The 20,141-nt window shown below is 47.4% G+C and overlaps 1 protein-coding gene across 6 annotated transcripts in view; it reads right to left on the bottom strand.

Annotated features, from left to right (window-relative positions):
• Positions 1-20,141, bottom strand: part of RALGDS (ral guanine nucleotide dissociation stimulator) — a 104,684-nt gene that overhangs the window by 40,208 nt on the left and 44,335 nt on the right. Inside the window, exon 1 of one of the 6 annotated variants that reach the window (XM_073640646.1) lies at positions 7,182-7,335. The exons of 4 other annotated variants lie outside the window; for them this stretch is intronic. In XM_073640646.1, coding sequence (XP_073496747.1) covers positions 7,182-7,187 — 6 coding nt within the window. In that variant the 5' untranslated portion in view covers positions 7,188-7,335. Of the gene's footprint in view, positions 1-7,172; positions 7,336-20,141 lie in introns of those variants that run through there. One more of the 6 variants, XM_073640645.1, reaches the window with a different exon arrangement.

Raw genomic sequence — 20,141 nt, 5'->3', positions numbered from 1 at the left:
GTTACCCAGGGCAACCATCAAAATTTTTAAAGAAATATAGGAAAAAAGCACAAAGATGTGAATAACAATCTAATAATAATAATAATAGAATCAATGAAAGATAGAAAACAATGGCAGCAGCTCCATTGTAAGAAGTAGATCAGACACATGATGAGAGGAGTCCGCATATCTCAGCGCTGCCAGTAATGGAGGCGAGCCTACAACAACTCATTTTTCTAGGAGTAGTCATCATTGCTAGGTAACAGAGAAGCAGTCGTGTTTTCAGGAGGGAAGGGGGGTTCTCCTTTAAATTCTCACCAAGTCAATCACACAGATCAGCATCTGGAGAGCAGTAAAGGAAAGCTACAGGTGGTGGTGACGGATAATATGTAACCTATGGCAACCGCTCACAGCAAACATCTCACTTTACTGCTTCCATTCACTTATTGCACAAGAACACGCCAATCTCTTTCATCCCGACCGCAGATAAAAGGAGAAACTGACAGCAGAAGCCCGGCAGTACATGTATAGCTATATACTGGAGAAGCCCGGCAGTACATGTATAGCTATATACAGGAGAAGCCCGGCAGTACATGTATAACTATATACAGGAGAAGCCCGGCAGTACATGTATAACTATATACAGGAGAAGCCCGGCAGTGCATGTATAACTATATACTGGAGAAGCCCGGCAGTACATGTATAACTATATACAGGAGAATCCCGGCAGTACATGTATAACTATATACTGGAGAAGCCCGGCAGTACATGTATAACTATATACTGGAGAAGCCAGGCAGTACATGTATAACTATATACTGGAGAAGCCCGGCAGTACATGTATAACTATATACAGGAGAAGCCCGGCAGTACATGTATAGCTATATACTGGAGAAGCCCAGCAGTACATGTATAGCTATATACTGGAGAAGCCCGGCAGTACATGTATAGCTATATACAGGAGAAGCCCGGCAGTACATGTATAGCTATATACAGGAGAAGCCCGGCAGTACATGTATAACTATATACTGGAGAAGCCCGGCAGTACATGTATAACTATATACTGGAGAAGCCCGGCAGTACATGTATAGCTATATACTGGAGAAGCCCGGCAGTACATGTATAGCTATATACTGGAGAAGCCCGGCAGTACATGTATAACTATATACTGGAGAAGCCCGGCAGTACATGTATAACTATATACTGGAGAAGCCCGGCAGTACATGTATAACTATATACAGGAGAAGCCCGGCAGTACATGTATAGCTATATACTGGAGAAGCCCGGCAGTACATGTATAACTATATACTGGAGAAGCCCGGCAGTACATGTATAACTATATACTGGAGAAGCCCGGCAGTACTTGTATAACTATATACTGGAGAAGCCCGGCAGTACATGTATAACTATATACTGGAGAAGCCCGGCAGTACATGTATAACTATATACAGTAGAAGCCCGGCAGTACATGTATAACTATATACTGGAGAAGCCCGGCAGTACATGTATAACTATATACTGGAGAAGCCCGGCAGTACATGTATAACTATATACTGGAGAAGCCCGGCAGTACATGTATAGCTATATACAGGAGAAGCCCGGCAGTACATGTATAACTATATATTGGAGAAGCCCGGCAGTACATGTATAACTATATACTGGAGAAGCCCGGCAGTACATGTATAGCTATATACAGGAGAAGCCCGACAGTACATGTATAACTATATATTGGAGAAGCCCGGCAGTACATGTATAACTATATGCTGGAGAAGCCCTGCAGTACATGTATAGCTATATACTGGAGAAGCCCGGCAGTACATGTATAGCTATATACAGGAGAAGCCCGGCAGTACATGTATAACTATATATTGGAGAAGCCCGGCAGTACATGTATAACTATATACTGGAGAAGCCCGGCAGTACATGTATAGCTATATACAGGAGAAGCCCGACAGTACATGTATAACTATATATTGGAGAAGCCCGGCAGTACATGTATAACTATATGCTGGAGAAGCCCTGCAGTACATGTATAGCTATATACAGGAGAAGCCCGACAGTACATGTATAACTATATACAGGAGAAGTCCGGCTGTCCTGTACAACTATATACAGGAGAAGCCCGGGTTATAATGGGCTGTACATGTATAACTACAACCCCTGGCAAAAAATTATGGAATCACCGGGCTCGGAGGATGTTCATTCAGTTGTTTAATGTTGTTGAAAAAAAGCAGATCAAAGACATGGCACAAAACTAAAGTCATTTCAAATGGCAACTTTAGGGCTTTAGGAAACACGAAAAGAAATCAAGATAAAAAATGTGGTACTCGGTAAAGGTAATTTTTTTCAGACCAAGCAGAGGGAGAAAAAAATATGGAATCACTCAATTCTGAGGAAAAAAATATGAAATCATAGAAAATAAACACACAAAAGAACACTCCAATACATCACTAGTATTTTGTTGCACCATCTCTGGCTTTAATAACAGCTTGCAGTCTTTGAGGCATGGACTTAATGAGTGACAAACAGTACTCTTCATCAATCTGGCTCCAACTTTCTCTGATTGCTGTTGCCAGATCAGCTTTGCAGGTTGGAGCCTTGTCATGGACCATTTTCTGCAACTTCCAACAAAGATTTTCAATAGGATTGAGATCTGAACTATTTGCAGGCCATGGCATTGACCTTATGTGTCTTATTTCATGGAATGTTTTCACAGTTTTTGCTCTATGGCAGGATGCATTATCATCTTGAAAAAATGATGTCATCATCCCCAAACATCCTTTCAATTGATGGGATAAAGAAAACTGTCCACAATATCAATGTAAACTTGGGCATTTATTGAAGATGTAATGACAGCCATCTCCCCAGTGCATTTACCTGACATGCAGCCCCATATCATCAATGACTGTGGAAATTTGCATGTTCTCTTCATGCCGTCATCTTTATAAATCTCATTGGAACGGCACCAAACAAAAGTTCCAGCATCATCACCTTGCCCAATGCAGATTCGCAAGTCATCAATGAATATGACGTTCATCCAGTCATCCACAGTCCATGATTGCTTTTCCTTAGCCCATTGTAACCTTGTTTATTTCTGTTTAGGTGTTAATGATGGCTTATGTTTAGCTTTTGTGTATGTAAATCACATTTCCTTTAGGCGGTTTCTTACAGTTCGGTCACAGACATTGACTCCAGTTTCCTCCCATTTGTTCCTCATTTGTTTTGTTGTGCATTTCCTGTTTTGGAGACATATTGCTTTAAGTTTCCGGTCTTGACGCTTTGATGTCTTCCTTGGTCTACCAGTATGTTTGCCTTTAACAACCTTCCCATGTTGTTTGTATTTGTTCCAGATTTTAGACACAGCTGACTGTGAACAACCAACATCTTTTGCAACATTGCGTGATGGTTTACCTTCTTTTAAGAGTTTGATAATCCTCTCCTTTGTTTCAATTGACATCTCTCGTGTTGGAGCCATGATTCATGTCAGTCCAGTTGGTGCTACAGCTCTCCAAGGTGTGATCACTCCTTTTTAGATGCAGACTAACGAGCAGATCTAATTTGATGCAGGTGCTAGTTTTCGAAATGAAAATTTACAAGGTGATTCCATAATTTTTTCCTCAGAATTGAGTGATTCTATAATTTTTTCCCTTTGCTTGGTCTGAAAAAAATCACCCTTACTGAGTACCACATTTTTTATCTTGATTTCTTTTCGTGTTTCCTAAAGCCCTAAAGTTGCCATTTGAAATGACTTTAGTTTTCTGCCATGTCTGTGATCTGCTTTTTTTCAACAACATTAAACAACTAAATGAACATCCTCCGAGCCCGGTGATTCCATAATTTTTGCCAGGGATTGTAGATACAGGAGAAGTCCGGCTGTCCCGTACATGTATAACTATATACAGGTGTACATGTATAACTATATACAGGAGAAGCCAGGGTTATAGCGCCTGTACATGTACACGGCTCAAAAAAATAAAGGGAACACTCAAATAGCACATCCTAGATCTGAATGAATGAATGAATGAAATATTCTCATTGAATACTTTGTTCTGTACAAAGTTGAATGTGCTGACAACAAAATCACACAAAAATCATCAATGGAAATCAAATTTATTATCCAATGGAGGCCTGGATTTGGAGTCACCCCCAAAATTAAAGTGGAAAAACACACTACAGGCTGATTCAACTTTGATGTAATGTCCTTAAAACAAGTCAAAATGAGGCTCAGTATTGTGTGTGGCCTCCACGTGCCTGTATGACCTCCCTACAATGCCTGGGCATGCTCCTGATGAGGTTGCGGATGGTCTCCTATGGGATCTCCTCCCAGACCTGGACTAAAGCATCCGCCAACTCCTGGACAGTCTGTGGTGCAACGTGACGTTGGTGGATGGAGCGAGACATGATGTCCCAGACTGTGCTCAATCGGATTCAGGTCTGGGAAACGGGCGGCCAGTCCATAGCTTCAATGCCTTCATCTTGCAGGAACTGCTGACACACACCAGCCACATGAGGTCTGGCATTGTCCTGCATTAGGAGGAACCCAGGGCCAACCGCACCAGCATATGGTCTCACAAGGGGTCTGAGGATCTCATCTCGGTACCTAATGGCAGTCAGGCTACCTCTGGTGAGCACATGGAAGGCTGTGCGGCCCACCAAAGAAATGCCACCCCACACCATTACTGACCCACTGCCAAACCGGTCATGCTGAAGGATGTTGCAGGCAGCAGATCGCTCTCCACGGCGTCTCCAGACTCTGTCACGTCTGTCACATGTGCTCAGTGTGAACCTGCTTTCATCTGTGAAGAGCACAGGGCGCCAGTGGCGACTTTGCCAATCCTGGTGTTCTGTGGCAAATGCAAAGCGTCCTGCACGGTGTTGGGCTGTGAGCAAAACCCCCATCTGTGGACGTTGCGTCCTCATACCACCCTCATGGAGTCGGTTTCTAACCGTTTGTGCAGACACATGCACATTTGTGGCCTGCTGGAGGTCATTTTGCAGTGCTCCTCCTGTTCCTCCTTTCACAAAGGCGGAGGTAGTGGTCCTGCTGCTGGGTTGTTGCCCTCCTACGGCCCCTCCACATCTCCTGGTGTACTGGCCTGTCTCCTGGTAGCGCCTCCAGCCTCTGGACACTACGCTGACAGACACAGCAAACCTTCTTGCCACAGCTCGCATTGATGTGCCATCCTGGATGAGCTGCACTACCTGTGCAACTTCTGTGGGTTGTAGAGTCCATCTCATGCTACCACGAGTGTGAGAGCACAACCAACATTCAAAAGTGACCAAAACATCAGCCAGAAAGCATTGGTACTGAGATGTGGTCTGAGGTCCCCACCTGCAGAACCACTCCTTTATTGAGGGTGTCTTGATAATTGCCAATAATTTCCATCTATTGTCTATTCCATTTGCACAACAGCATGTGAAATTGATTGTCAATCAGTGTTGCTTCCTAAGTGGACAGTTTGATTTCACAGAAGTTTGATTTACTTGGAGTTATATTCTGTTGTTTAAGTGTTCCCTTTATTTTTTTTGAAAAGTGTATAACTATATTCAGGAGAAGTCCGGCTGTCCTGTACATGTATAACTACAGTATATACAGGAGAAGTCCGGCTGTTCTGTACATGTATAACTACAGTATATACAGGAGTCCGGCTGTCCTGTACATGTATAACTACAGTATATACAGGAGAAGTCCGGCTGTTCTGTACATGTATTACTATATACAGGAGAAGCCCGGCTGTTTTGTACATGTATAACTATATACAGGAGAAGTCCCGCTGTCCTGTACATGTATAACTATATACAGGAGAAGCCCGGCTGTCCTGTACATGTATTACTATATACAGGAGATACCCAGGTTATACCGGCTGTACATATATAATTATATGCAGGAGATTCCCATGTTATACCGGCTGTACATGTATAACTATATACAGGAGATGCCCGGGTTATACCAGCTGTACATGTATAACTATATACAGGAGATTCTCAGGTTATACCAGGTGTACATGTATATATACAGGAGAAGCCCGGCTGTCCTGTACATGTATTACTATATACAGGCGATACCCAGGTTATACCGGCTGTATATATACAGACATATAAAGGAGATGTCCGGGTTATACCAGCTGTACATATATAATTATACACAGGAGATGCCCAGGGTATACCAGCAGCTGTACATATACAGTTATATACAGGAGCTGCTCAGGCTATACATATATAATTATATACAGAGAGGAGGATACCTATGTTATACCAGCGTGCAGCAGACCACTATACCCCAGTAGGCAGTGTTTTCTGGGCGGTGGATGTCACCTGTGAAGTTCAGGTTATTGTACATTTCTAAGAAGAATCTTGTTTTTCCAGATAACACCTGATTCCGGTTCGTCGTCGCTGCAGGAAGGAGCTTCTGGTAAAACCATCACGTCCGGGTTCTAGTCTGGGGCACATAAATAACTACATCACTGGTACAAGCACTGAATGTGGGGGTACACTACAAAAGGAGGATGCAGAGGAAAGTCATAAGGGGCTCCCCATGTGGTGTGGACCTTTAACTGGCCCCGGCTCCAACAGCTCCTGCCCCAGAGATTGGCCTACACTCAAGGGTGCAGAATAAAAAGGACCCCGACACCCCTCTAATCCTCTGAGCCAGAGGACTTATGTACTAAAGCATACAATTCAAGTTACAGACCCAATTCTTGCAGCACCTCTAGCTCCAGTGTCCCCATGACAACCCTTCCTATCATGTACTCTTGGAATGCAGTATTATTTTCAAGGCACAGGACAGGCAGAGCTGTCATGGGGACACTGAAGCAGATGAGCGTCAATCACCCTTATCACTCCACAGAAACCCTTTACACCATTTTTTGATTGCCTCCATTGCAATTTCCAGTTGGGGAATCGGGAAGGAGAGGGAAGAGACCACCCATGGCAGCCATTGGAGATATCGCTTTCTTAATTTCGGCCCCTGACTTGTGGAAACATCCCAGACTGGTTTTGTTTTTTTGCATTGCCCCCTGGAGTACATGCACTGATGGAAAGAATAAGTGCCCCCCCCCCCCCCTGCACTTCTGCAGAGTGACAGCAGCAGATGCAAGTATTCTTCCTGCAGCTGCGGAGCAGAAATCATAACTCTGGCCCAGAATCCCCTGCCTGCATTGAGAGATAGTGACGGAGAAGACACAGATACACACAGGCCTTGCCTTCATGAGCAGCTGATGTTCACCAGCGGATCCCAGGATTTTGCTCCCTTCTGCAACGAGATCATCCCCAAATCCCCCTCAGATCCTCCACAGCTGCCTATCAGTGAGGCGAGTAGCTCCCCCTTGGCAGAGAGAGGTCTACACCCACGCAAGAGCAAGGAAAACCAGAGAAAAACTTAACCGCTCTTCTGGTATTCTCTGCAACTTTCCTTTAACTCATCGACTGCTGGACCGTTCCCCTTCAACAATCCCATATACGTTCACGCTGGACCCGGCCGAGAGCGCATGTGCGCTCAGTGGGGAGAAGCTGCCAGGACTGGGCATGTTGGAATCCGATATGCCTAACCATTATTTTGTTTTTTTTCTCACCCACATTTGCTATCACGGACATCAGGACACTCTATACACATCAGACAGTCGTGTCATGGTGCCATGAAGTGAACCTTGGGACAATGCGTCGGACCAGGTCTGGGTCATGTGTGCTGATCCCCTAGTCTGTACAGGACCCCGAGCTGTGAGAAGGGCTTTTCTGGATGCACAGAGCAGTCGCTATTCCTATTCTGTCCCAGGTTGGTGGTCAGCACGCTGATAACGACCCCAGCTGCTGCTGTGCCAAACACACACCTGTCACTGAGTCTACCTGAGCTCTGCAGCGCCACCTGCTGGAAGCAATGTCAGCACACACCTGTCTGTATCACTGAGGTCACGGCTTTATGTTCCAGACTTTCCCACTGTTGGGGCAGATTTGCTGTTGTCAATGTGCCGCAAAAAAAAGGTGAAAAATGTGAACAATTTTGGCTCCATTTGCGGCATCTAATTTTAGATCCCAGCCCAAACCACGGCCCGACCAGCCCAATACAAATTGCTTTGGTCCAACAATTAGAGGTATTAAAAACACAAAAAGTGTCTAAAGACGCGCCAAATGTATCACCAGCATCAGCCAAATAAAGCTGCCCGTACATCAGGGGGCAAAGTCTTAAAGGGACGTACCCTTCACAATATCACAATCAGATTGAGCAGAGGCGGAAGGGAGTTTGCTGATTTCCTTAAAATAGATGTAATCTCCTTAAACCACAGAAACCACATAACCTTGTGTCTATTATACTGTGTTGTTCGGGTTCTCTGAAATCAGCCACAGTGTAAAGAATGGAGATTTTCATGCTGGTTACATGCAAGGTCACCTCTACATAAAAATAACCTCTCATCTGTACGAGATAGCAACACTCACATACACTGGGAAGTAAGAAACACAATAGACATCTATATGTCACCCTGGATGGAACCATGGCAACCAAAGTGAAAACCTCCATTCTTTACACTGCAGGCTGCATCCACAATTCTGGATTGTGGTACATTAGGTGATGACCCCGCATATGTCCTGAATAAACATCGGTACAAGAGCCTATAAAACATTCCGGCTGGTCCGTCCTCCATACTTTACACCGTAGTACTATGGGGACAGGAAAGTGCGGACGCCGTCTCCTAGAATGAATGGGGATATAATGGGGCTGGAATGTGAGGTACTACAGCGGTGCCCGGGGGTGAGATACCAGCGCTGGATTCTGCTCCTGGGGACGTTCCACCCTTGTCCTTCTGTCCTTGCAGAGCAGCTGTCACAATGTGTCATTTATCACTCCCGCCACATTCTCTCCTCACACATGACATGTGAATGGTTTGTCCATAGTGAAGGTGTGACTGCACAGGGCCGGACGATGGCACCATGTATATAATATACCGCAGGCGTGTGAATACTGACATACAGTAACCGACATGGAGACTGTTCAGGCCGCGATAGAAGGGGGCAGATAGTTCTCTCCTGTTAGTCTCATACAGGGAGCAGTAAACTGTACTGGGGGATCCTATAGCTAAGGTGACGTTACAGCCAAGATACCAGTCGTTACAGCCAAGATACCAATCAGCCGAAAGCTTGTTTGAGCACACTCAGCCCAGGAAGTATGTGTTCTCAATGGGGAGAGGGAAGTGAACCACTGCCAGACACCTCCATCCACCTTCTCCTCCAGACCCCTCTTACCCCCTCTCTCAAGATTTCTCTGATCTCTCTCCCCCTCCAGAACCCTCTATTCCCTTCTCCAGACTCCCCTATCCCCTTCTACAGACCCCTCTGTGCCCTCCTCCAGACTCCTCTGTCCTCCCTCCTCCAGACCCCTCTGTGCCCTCCTGCAGACTCCCCTATCCCCTCCTCCAGACCCCTCTATCCCCTCCTCCAGACCCCTCTGTGCCCTCCTCCAGACTCCTCTATCCCCTTCTCCAGATCCCCCATCGCCTCCTCCAGACTCCCTTATCCCCTTCTCCAGACCCCCATCGCCTCTTCCAGACTCCCCTATCCCCTCCTCCAGACCCCCCTATCCCCTCCTCCAGACCCCTTCTGTCCCCTCCTCCAGACTCCCCTATCCCCTTCTCCAGACTCCCCTATCCCCTCCTCCAGACCCCCTATCCCCTCCTCCAGACCCTCTTATCGTCTCCTCCAGACCTCTGTCCCCTCCTCCAGACTCCCCTATCCCCTTCTCCAGACTTCCCTATCCCCTCCTCCAGACCCCCTATCCCCTCCTCCAGACCCCTTTGTCCCCTCCTCCAGACTAACCAATCCCTTCCTCCAGACCCCCCTATCCCCTCCTCCAGACCCCCCTATCCCCTCCTCCAGACCCCCCTATCCCCTCCTCCAGACCCCGCCTATCCCCTCCTCCAGACCCCCCTATCCCCTCCTCCAGACCCCTTCTGTCCCCTCCTCCAGACTCCCCTATCCCCTTCTCCAGACCCCTGTCCCCTCCTCCAGACTCCCCTATCCCCTCCTCCAGACACCCCTCTGTCCCCTCCTCCAGACTTACCTCTGTCCCCTCCTCCAGACCCCCTATACCCTCCTCCAGAGCCTCCTATCGCCTCTTCCAGACCCCCTATCCCCTCCTCCAGACCCCCTATCCCCTCCTCTAGATCAACCCTGTCCCCTCCTCCAGAGACCCCTCTGTCCCCTCCTCCAGAGACCCCTCTTTCCCCTCCGTCCCCTCCTCCAGAGACCCCTCTGTCCCCTCCTCCAGACCCCTGTGTCCCCTCCTCCAGACACCCCTGTGTCCCCTCCTCCAGACTCCCCTATCCCCTCCTCCAGACTTCTCTGTGCCCTCCTCCAGACCCTCCTATCCCCTCCTCCAGACTCCTCTGTCCTCCCTCCTCCAGACCCTCCTATCCCCTCCTCCAAACTCTCCTATCCCCTCCTACAGACCCCTCTGTGCCCTCCTCCAGACTCCTCTGTGCCTTCCTCCAGACTCCCCTATCTCCTTCTCCAGACTCCTCTGTGCCCTCCTCCAGACTCTCCTATCCCTTTCTCCAGACCTCTCTGTGCCCTCCTCCTGACCCTCCTATCCCCTCCTCCAGGGTCCTCTGTCCTCCCTCCTCCAGACCCCTCTGTGCCCTCCTCCAGACTCCCCTATCCCCTCCTACAGACCCCTCTGTGCCCTCCTCCAGACTCCTCAGTCCTCCCTCCTCCAGACCCCCCTATCCCCTCCTCCAGACTCCTCTGTGCCTTCCTCCAGACTCCTCTGTCCTCCCTCCTCCAGACACCACTATCCCCTTCTCCAGACTCCCCTATCCCCTCCTCCAGACTCCTCTCTCCTCCCTCCTCCAGACCCCTCTGTGCCCTCCTCCAGACCCCTCTGTCCCCTCCTCCAGACTCCCCATTCCCCTTCTCCAGACCCCTCTGTGCCCTCCTCCAGACTCCTCTGTCCTCCCTCCTCCAGACTCCGCTGTCCTCCCTCCTCCAGACCCCTCTGTGCCCTCCTCCAGACTCCCCTATCCCCTTCTCCAGACCCCTCTGTGCCCTCCTCCAGACTCCCCTATCCCCTCCTCCAGGCTCTTCTGTCCTCCCTCCTCCAGGCTCCTCTGTCCTCCCTCCTCCAGGCTCCTCTGTCCTCCCTCCTCCAGACTCCCCTGTCCTCCCTCCTCTAGACTCCCCTATCCCCTTCTCCAGACTCCTCTGTGCCCTCCTCCAGACCCCTTTGTACTCTCCTCCAGACTCCCCCCCCCCCCATCCCCTTCTCCAGACCCTCCTATCCCCTCCTCCACACCCCTCTGTACCCTCCTCCAGACTCCCCTATCCCCTCCTCCAGATCCCTCTGTGCACTCCCCCAGACTCCTCTATCCCCTTCTCCAGACCCCTCTGTACCCTCCTCCAGACTCCCCTATCCCCTCCTCCACACCCCTCTGTACCCTCCTCCAGACTCCCCTATCCCCTCCTACAGACCCCTCTGTACACTCCTCCAGACTCCCCTATCCCCTTCTCCAGACCCCTCTATCCCCTTCTCCAGACCCTCCTATCCCCTCCTCCACACCCCTCTGTACCCTTTTCCAGACTCCCCTATCCCCTCCTCCAGATCCCTCTGTGCCCTCCTCCAGATCCCTCCAGCAGTGTCTTCAGCAAAATAATGGGCATGTTGACAAAGAAAGCATGTTAAAATCCAACATGTCCAATCCTTTTTTACCAACATCTGTCCACAGGATTTAGTGTGAACACCAACTTAGCCCCAAAAAGAGATCAGACTGGTGCCCACAAAACCATCATGTTCAGCCAATATTCATCTGTGTATGGGCCCCTTTAGTCTCTCGCTAGATTGAAATAATAGAGAGCAAAAGAGAGAGAACAGCAAACAAGCACCTGTAAAGTGGCTGATAACAGGGAGCAGACACCTGCTCTACACTTACAGAAGCCCTTACTCTGGAGAATGAGCGATATCTATGAGCACCGTGCAATGCCAAGGGACAGTGACTGATTGTGGGGCTCCTATAGCCAAATCCCCTGCATGTCAGCTGTGCACAGGGCGGCCATGCCAATCCAATACATGACATTACGAAAGTGTGTGTTTTTTCCGGCAATGGTTTCTGCTGTGATTGGCACCTGCTCGGGCTTCATACAGACTTCATATTGTTGCAGTTTTGCAAGAACTGAAAATGACAAGTGACAGAGAGTTCTCCGCCGAGCAGCGCTGAGTACACAATTGTTCATAGGACAGTGGGCACAGGAGCCACCATTGTGCTGGGATGTTTGCTGCGGATTCTGGTTTTTACTGGCCGGGTGGGGGATGGGGGGCACAGGACAGAACAATACAGCCCTGTTTTGTGTTGGCCACAGCCTGGCACATGAACAGTACAGTCATCCTGTGACGAGATGGTCACAATCCTAAGCGTTATCCTCCCCTGCTGAAAGAACAATCCAAAAAGAGAGAATAAACCTGACAGCGATCACTCAGGACTAGTGATGTGCGAATGTGCTCGGATAAGGCGTTATCTGAGCAAGCCCGAGTCCTAACAGAGTATCTTGAGCGTGCTTGTCAAATAGGTTCTCGTCACCGTAGCTGTTTGACAGCCGCAACACATGCAGGGATTGTCTGACTAACAGACAATCCCTGCATGCTGTCTAACAGCCCCGAGACATGCAGCCACGGCGTTGCAAACCTATTTTGCGAGCACGCCGAAGATACTCGGTTACGACTCGAGCGTGCTCGGATTACCCCTTATCAGAGCACATTCACACATCACTACTCAGGATAACTGGTGTCATCTCAGATCGGAAGACAGAAAGAGTCACACCAAGACTATAATGCCTGGATACAAGGACAAGTGTGGAGTCCCCCAGTCCAGGACCTCACAACCCGACAAAGACTATATATTTATATATTTTTTAATTGATTGTTATACGTGTTCTGCATTGTTATGTAGGCATACAATGGCTACTACAAAGGGATTGTATAGTGGTATAAAACTAATTCTCTAGAGGAAATAGTCTTTTTCTGTTCTGCCAAAAACATCTTAAAATACAATAAAACACTGCACAAAAAAGCCGGCTAATACAAGTCACATCTCATAACCTCACAGGGGTCCAAGAAAGTGCAAGACTAGAACTTTTAAAATACCGCCCCTTATGTACAGGAATATAACTACTATAATACTGCCCCCTATGTACAAGAATATAACTACTATAATACTGCCCCCTATGTACAAGAATATAACTACTATAATACTGTCCTGTATGTACAAGAATATAACTACTATAATACTGCCCCCTATGTACAAGAATATAACTACTATAATACTGCCCCCTATGTACAAGAATATAACTACTATAATACTGTCCTGTATGTACAAGAATATAACTACTATAATACTGCCCCCTATGTACAAGAATATAACTACTATAATACTGCCCCCTATGTACAAGAATATAACTACTATAATACTGCCCCCTATGTACAAGAATATAACTACTATAATACTGCTCCTATGTACAAGAATATAACTACTATAATACTGCCCCTTATGTACAGGAATATAACTACTATAATACTGCCCCCTATGTACAAGAATATAACTACTATAATACTGCTCTCTATGTACAAGAATATAACTACTATAATACTGCCCCCTATGTACAAGAATATAACTACTATAATACTGCCCCCTATGTACAAGAATATAACTACTATAATACTGCTCTCTATGTACAAGAATATAACTACTATAATACTGCCCCCTATGTACAAGAATATAACTACTATAATACTGCCCCTATGTACAAGAATATAACTACTATAATACTGCCCCCTATGTACAAGAATATAACGACTATAATACTGCCCCATATGTATGTGGTGCCCTGCTGCGCATTGGTGCCACAGATCCCAGAGGGGTGCATGGACGGACTTCTCCACAAGAGGCCCTCATAGCATTCACACACCTCCACCTTCCACCTCAGACCAGCAGAGGGAGCCAGTTAGGGATATATAAAGGGAAGGTGGAGCCAGGCAGCAGAGAGAGTGAAGTCTGAGTCTTAGTTACAGTCAGTCTGTTGAGAGGAGCTCCTGCAGAAGCTAGCCTGCAGTGGAGCTCAGTCAGTTCAGTCCAGACTCAGAGAGCTCGAGTTAGTGAGCCTAGGGCGTGCCGACGCCAAAAGAGCGATGAAGAGTAGCGAGGCCTACTGCCCGTGTGAAGCCTAGAGCAGGCCCCGAGTGTGGCCGAAGGCGAGTGGAGTAAGCGAGCAACATAGGGGGCAGAGGAGCTTAACCAGCTCACCCCAAAACCATTTACCGGACACCGGGTCCGCGTCTGCAGGGATTCCTTACATCCAGCAGAAACAACTGGAACCCCTGGCAAACTATATGTCCCAGGAACACCAAAAGCTGATTACGTACCAGGGTCAGGAGTCACGGAGGCCCAAGAGACCAGGGAGTGTGATCTCCAACAGAAGGCCCTACCACCAGGTCAGCAGGTGCAAGACAGAGACCAAGTTAGGCCTAGCTCCAGGCAGGTCAGAAACTTATCAAGGAAAGGCAAGGAACAGGAGGCCCCACACCCGCTCACTGGGGAGAGTCCTGATATGCACCCTTCACCCTGAAGTACCCTGGACCGTGCCAGAAACACCACCAGTAAAGGTACTGAAGTGAACTGTTGTGTGTGTGCCTATTCTTCCTCTGACCCGGCTGGGTCCCCTCTGTCCTGCATCCCTACGCCTACACTGCCCTGAGGCCCCGCTCCACCTGTGGGGAGTCGTACCAACTAAGCTGCCTAAACACCGGCCTCAGAGGACTGTCGCAGCGCTGGTGATCCTCACCAGACACCACAGGTGGCGTCACGAACATTCCCCTATCCCATATAACTTCCCCCATTCTTTTAAGAGTGACCCCAGGGTACGGGCCCGGGAGCCGACCACCACGACATCCCCCAAGATCAGGCAACAACAAGGCCCGGGCGCCGAGTCGTCCCCATCCCCTGGGCGCATCATGTACAAGAATATAACTACTATAATACTGCTCCTATGTACAAAAATATAACTACTATAATACTGCTCCTATGTACAAGAATATAACTACTATAATACTGCCCCTATGTACAAGAATATAACTACTATAATACTGCTCCCTATGTACAAGAATATAACTACTATAATACTGCTCCTATGTACAATAATATAACTACTATAATACTGCTCCCTATGTACAAGAATATAACTACTATAATACTGCTCCCTATGTACAAGAATATAACTACTATAATACTGCTCCCTATGTACAAGAATATAACTATTATAATACTGCTCCTATGTACAATAATATAACTACTATAATGCTGCCCCTATGTACAAGAATATAACTACTATAATATTGCCCCCTAAGTACAAAAATACACTGCTCAAAAAAATAAAGGGAACACTCAAATAACACATCCTAAATCTGAATGAATGAAATATTCTCATTGAATACATTGTTCTGTACAAAGTTGAATGTGCTGACAGCAAAATCACACAAAAATCATCAATGGAAATCAAATTTATTAACCAATGGAGGCCTGGATTTGGAGTCACCCCAAAATTAAAGTGGTAAAACACACTACAGGCTGACCCAACTTTGATGTAATGTCCTTAAAACAAGTCAAAATGAGGCTCAGTATTGTGTGTGGCCTCCACGTGCCTGTATGACCTCCCTACAACGCCTGGGCATGCTCCTGATGAGGTTGCGGATGGTCTCCTGTGGGATCTCCTCCCAGACCTGGACTAAAGCATCCGCCAACTCCTGGACAGACTGTGGTGCAACGTGACGTTGGTGGATGGAGCGAGACATGATGTCCCAGATGTGCTCAATCGGATTCAGGTCTGGGGAACGGGCGGGCCAGTCCATAGCTTCAATGCCTTCATCTTGCAGGAACTGCTGACACACTCCAGCCACATGAGGTCCGGCATTGTCCTGCATTAGGAGAAACCCAGGGCCAACCGCACCAGCATATGGTCTCACAAGGGGTCTGAGGTTCTCATCTTGGTACCTAATGGCAGTCAGGCTACCTCTGGCGAGCACATGGAGGGCTGTGCGGCCCTCCAAAGAAATGCCACCCCACACCATTAATGACCCACTGCCAAACTGGTCATGCTGAAGGATGTTGCTGGCAGATCGCTCTCCACGGCGTCTCCAGACTCTGTCACGTCTGTCACATGTGCCCAGTGTGAACCTGCTTTCATCTGTGAAGAGCACAGGGCGCCAGTGGCGACTTTGCCAATCCTGGTGTTCTGTGGCAAATGCCAAGCGTCCTGCACGGTGTTGGACTGTGAGCACAACCCCCATCTGTGGACGTCAGGCCCTCATACCACCCTCATGGAGTCGGTTTCTAACCGTTTGTGCAAACATGCACATTTGTGGCCTGCTGGAGGTCATTTTGCAGGGCTCTGGCAGTGCTCCTCCTGTTCCTCCTTGCACAAAGGTGGAGGTAGCGGTCCTGCTGCTGGATTGTTGTCCTCCTAAGGCCCCCTCCATGTCTCCTGGTGTACTGGCCTGTCTCCTGGTAGCGCCTCCAGCCTCTGGACACTACGATGACAGACACAGCAAACCTTCTTGCCACAGCTCGCATTGATGTGCCATCCTGGATGAGCTGCACTACCTGAGCAACTTCTGTGGGTTGTAGAGCCCGTCTCATGCTACCAAGAGTGTGAAAGCACAACCAACATTCAAAAGTGACCAAAACATCAGCCAGAAAGCATTGGTACTGAGATGTGGTCTGTGGTCCCCACCTGCAGAACCACTCCTTTATTGAGGGTGTCTTGATAATTGCCAATAATTTCCATCTATTGTCTATTCCATTTGCACAACAGCATGTGAAATTGATTGTCAATCAGTGTTGCTTCCTAAGTGGACAGTTTGATTTCACAGAAGTTTGATTTACTTGGAGTTATATACTGTTGTTTAAGTGCACCCTTTATTTTTTTCAGCAGTGTATAACCGCTATAGTACTGACTGTGTACATATGTAACACTTTTTGATGTGCACTGAGCACATTTGGAGGACATGAGTGCGGTCTAATTTGTAGGATACTAAAAGGCTGTGAATATCTATTGTTTGCTCCTTGTCAACATGTTATTTTCTCCATGTGATGGGTTGGACCAGTCTAATTGAATTTCACATTTAGCTGAATAAGCTGTTGATCGTTGTGTCGCTGACGGCAGAGGATCACGCTGGGTCGGACGCCATGACGAGAGATGGCAGGAAAATGTGAACAACAACAGGAGCGTGCCGTGTCATAACCCGGGAATTACTTCTATTACAATGAGTCCAGAGTGCTGTGATCAGCTATATGGTGAAAGCCTCGGACAGAGAGTACAGTACCCCCCAACCACGGCGAGGAGTGTGAACTAGAGACTACGTAAGAGCGTGGAATAATTATTTTTTTTTTATTTTTTTTTTTAAAAAGCAAAAATTGGGATCGCATCCTCCACCTCCTATTAGTGAAGTAACATCCTAACTGATCACAACTGATAATAACGGATTCATCATATCCATCCTGGTTCCTGGAAAAACGGAAATCCTGACGCCAGTGTGAACCGAACCTTAAGTCAAGCACAGATTTCCACCTATTTTTAGTCTATTTTTCCCGCTTTAATGCTCTTTTTTTTTTCTCTTGCACCAAACTCTTTTTACATTGCGCCTATTTTAAAGTCTATTTTCTACTTATCCGTCTGTTTTTTTTCTCTGTTTGCCATTGTGAGCTTGTTTTTTTTTTTTGTATTCTGGATGTTTGCGGCAGATTCATTACTGGCAACTATTTAAAAAATTGTCAACTTTTTGCCTAAAACGTGCTCCAGTCTTTATAGAAGTGATTTTTTTTCTACGTCAGCAATGTTGGAGGGGTAAGTAAGATTTTAACAGAACACGTGACTTTTTTATTGCTCTAAAAAAGTCGCAAAATAAAAGGGTAAAAGACAAAAATAAAGAGCATTTTTAATTTTGCGTAAAAATTAATGAAATCCGTGTTTGAAAAATTTGGCGCAAAAAGAACTGGTAATGAATGGAACACAAAAAAAGGACTTCAAGAAAATAAGAAAATCTTTAAAAAAAAAATGATGAATCGGGGCTGATGTATAGCAGAACGTTGCAGATTTTTTATATCATAATTAAAGGGGTATTCCAGTAAGAATTTAACGCCTACCCACAGGATAGGGGATAACTTGTAAACCAGGGGATGGTATCCAATGGCTGAGACCCCCACTGATCGCATGTGCATCTTCGCCACCATTCCTTCTCTATGGGACTACCGGAGATTGTCAGGTACAGCGCTCCCAATGGAGAATGAATGTAGCGGAGGTGCGCACGCTCAACCACACCTCCAGTCAATTGGGGACTATTCTGGCGATCATCAGGGGTCTCACCATTTTAAAAGTCCTGTAGACAGGATAAATTAAGCTTAAAGGGGTATTCAGGTAGGAATAAGTTGCATAAGCTGGGCTGTCCCTTTAAGCCCAGTCGCTTCCATAAGGATCCAAAACCCCTGCTTTGGACTGCAACACTCAGCCATTTCTTCATTAGGCACGCTACTAAATTCTGCCAAATGCTGAATTGGGGATGGATGACATCACCCCCTGTAAGCGAGCCCCCGCCGTGCTGCTAGCAGCCCCCCATGGTGTGGTGATGTGTCCTGAGAGGAATGCCAATGAGCACAGATCTGCCATCACTTTCACGGCTCGTGCCTCAGTGCTGGGAAGACGCCGCTCGGCTGCAGATTATTAATACACAATGACCTCCACCATCGATACGACGCGTACAAGGAGTCCTGACCAGAGGACAGATCCAAACTAACTGCGACAAAAGTTTACTGAAGACGTGCCACTTATCTCAGGAAATTGGAACTATGGGATGAGACGAGGTTGGGGACAGATGGATCTATGGGGTCAGGAGTTATAATGCAGGTCAAGCATGCGCCCATCAGCGCCATTTACAGGCAGTGCGTATGCTCCATCCAAACTCCTCCTGGCTGTGGAGGGGACAGAGGAGTGCTGCTGCGCCTTGTTAAAGCCCCCCATACTCAATAGTTAGATCTTGGGCAAACAATCGTCCTGCGGGATCAGCCGACATTGCGGATACAGTCTGATGTATATGGGGTCTTAACTCCTCCTGGTTGGGATCTTGTGGATGGGAGGGGGGTTATGGAGGACCACCTTTGACTGCCGCTCCTTCTGGATACGATTTTGCAGTTCGGGGGGGGGATGATGGAGCGTGCGCTCAACTGCTGCCCTATTCTATCACCTCCTGGCTGCAATCTTGAAGCTGGGGCGTTGAAGGAACTGCACGCTCGACTGCTGCTCCCTTCTTCCTCTTCCCAGCTGCAATCTTGCAGTTGAGGGTGTGTAGAGGAAGGAACTGTATGCTTGACAAGATGAAGTCTTGCAGACCCGATGGAAACTGGGGCAGGGTTTTCCCTTCTGGTGATCACTGGGGTCCCGGCAATCTATATATCATCTATCTAGTGTTTAGGTAGAAAATGGTTAAGAGCAGAATACCCCTGTCAGATGGCTGTAAGCTAGCAGCTATTCCTCCCATCTGTACCATAACATTATTTGCTCAGATCGGATGGGCGTTCGTGTTTTTTTTCCAATAAGATTATTATTATTTATTATTATAGCGTCATTTATTCCATTGCGCTTTACATGTGAAAGGGGGTATACATAGCAAAAACAATTACAAAAAAGTGATGGAGACTGTTAGAGGAGGAGAGAGGACCCTGCCCGCGAGGGCTCACAGTCTACAAGGTATGGGTGAGGATACAGTAGGTGGGGGTAGTGGTGGTCGTGCAGGGAATGGTGGAGTGGTGGTTACTGCAGGTTGTAGGCTTGTAACCACAAGGTTACTTTTGAAGGTTTCCACGGTCGGCGAGAGTCTGATATGTTGGGGTAGAAAGTTCCAGAGTAGGGGGGATGCACGGAAGAAGTCTTGTATGCGATTGTGGGAAGAGGAGATAAGAGGGGAGTAGAGAAGGAGATCTTGTGAGGATCGGAGGTTGCGTGCAGGTAAGTACCGGGAGACTAGGTCACAGATGTATGGGGGAGACAGTTTGTGGATGGCTTTGTATGCCGTGGTTAGGGTTTTGAACTGGAGTTTCTGGGCAATGGGGGGGCCAGTGAAGGGATTGACAGAGAGGAGAGGC

This window comes from Phyllobates terribilis, unplaced genomic scaffold (assembly GCF_046119375.1).
Source record: "Phyllobates terribilis strain yellow unplaced genomic scaffold, ASM4611937v1 Scaffold_7__3_contigs__length_470593459, whole genome shotgun sequence".
In the NCBI taxonomy this organism is placed as follows: domain Eukaryota; kingdom Metazoa; phylum Chordata; class Amphibia; order Anura; family Dendrobatidae; genus Phyllobates; species Phyllobates terribilis.
The sequence above is the reverse complement of the archived record's forward strand: the minus strand, read 5'-3'. Positions and strand labels throughout refer to the sequence as shown.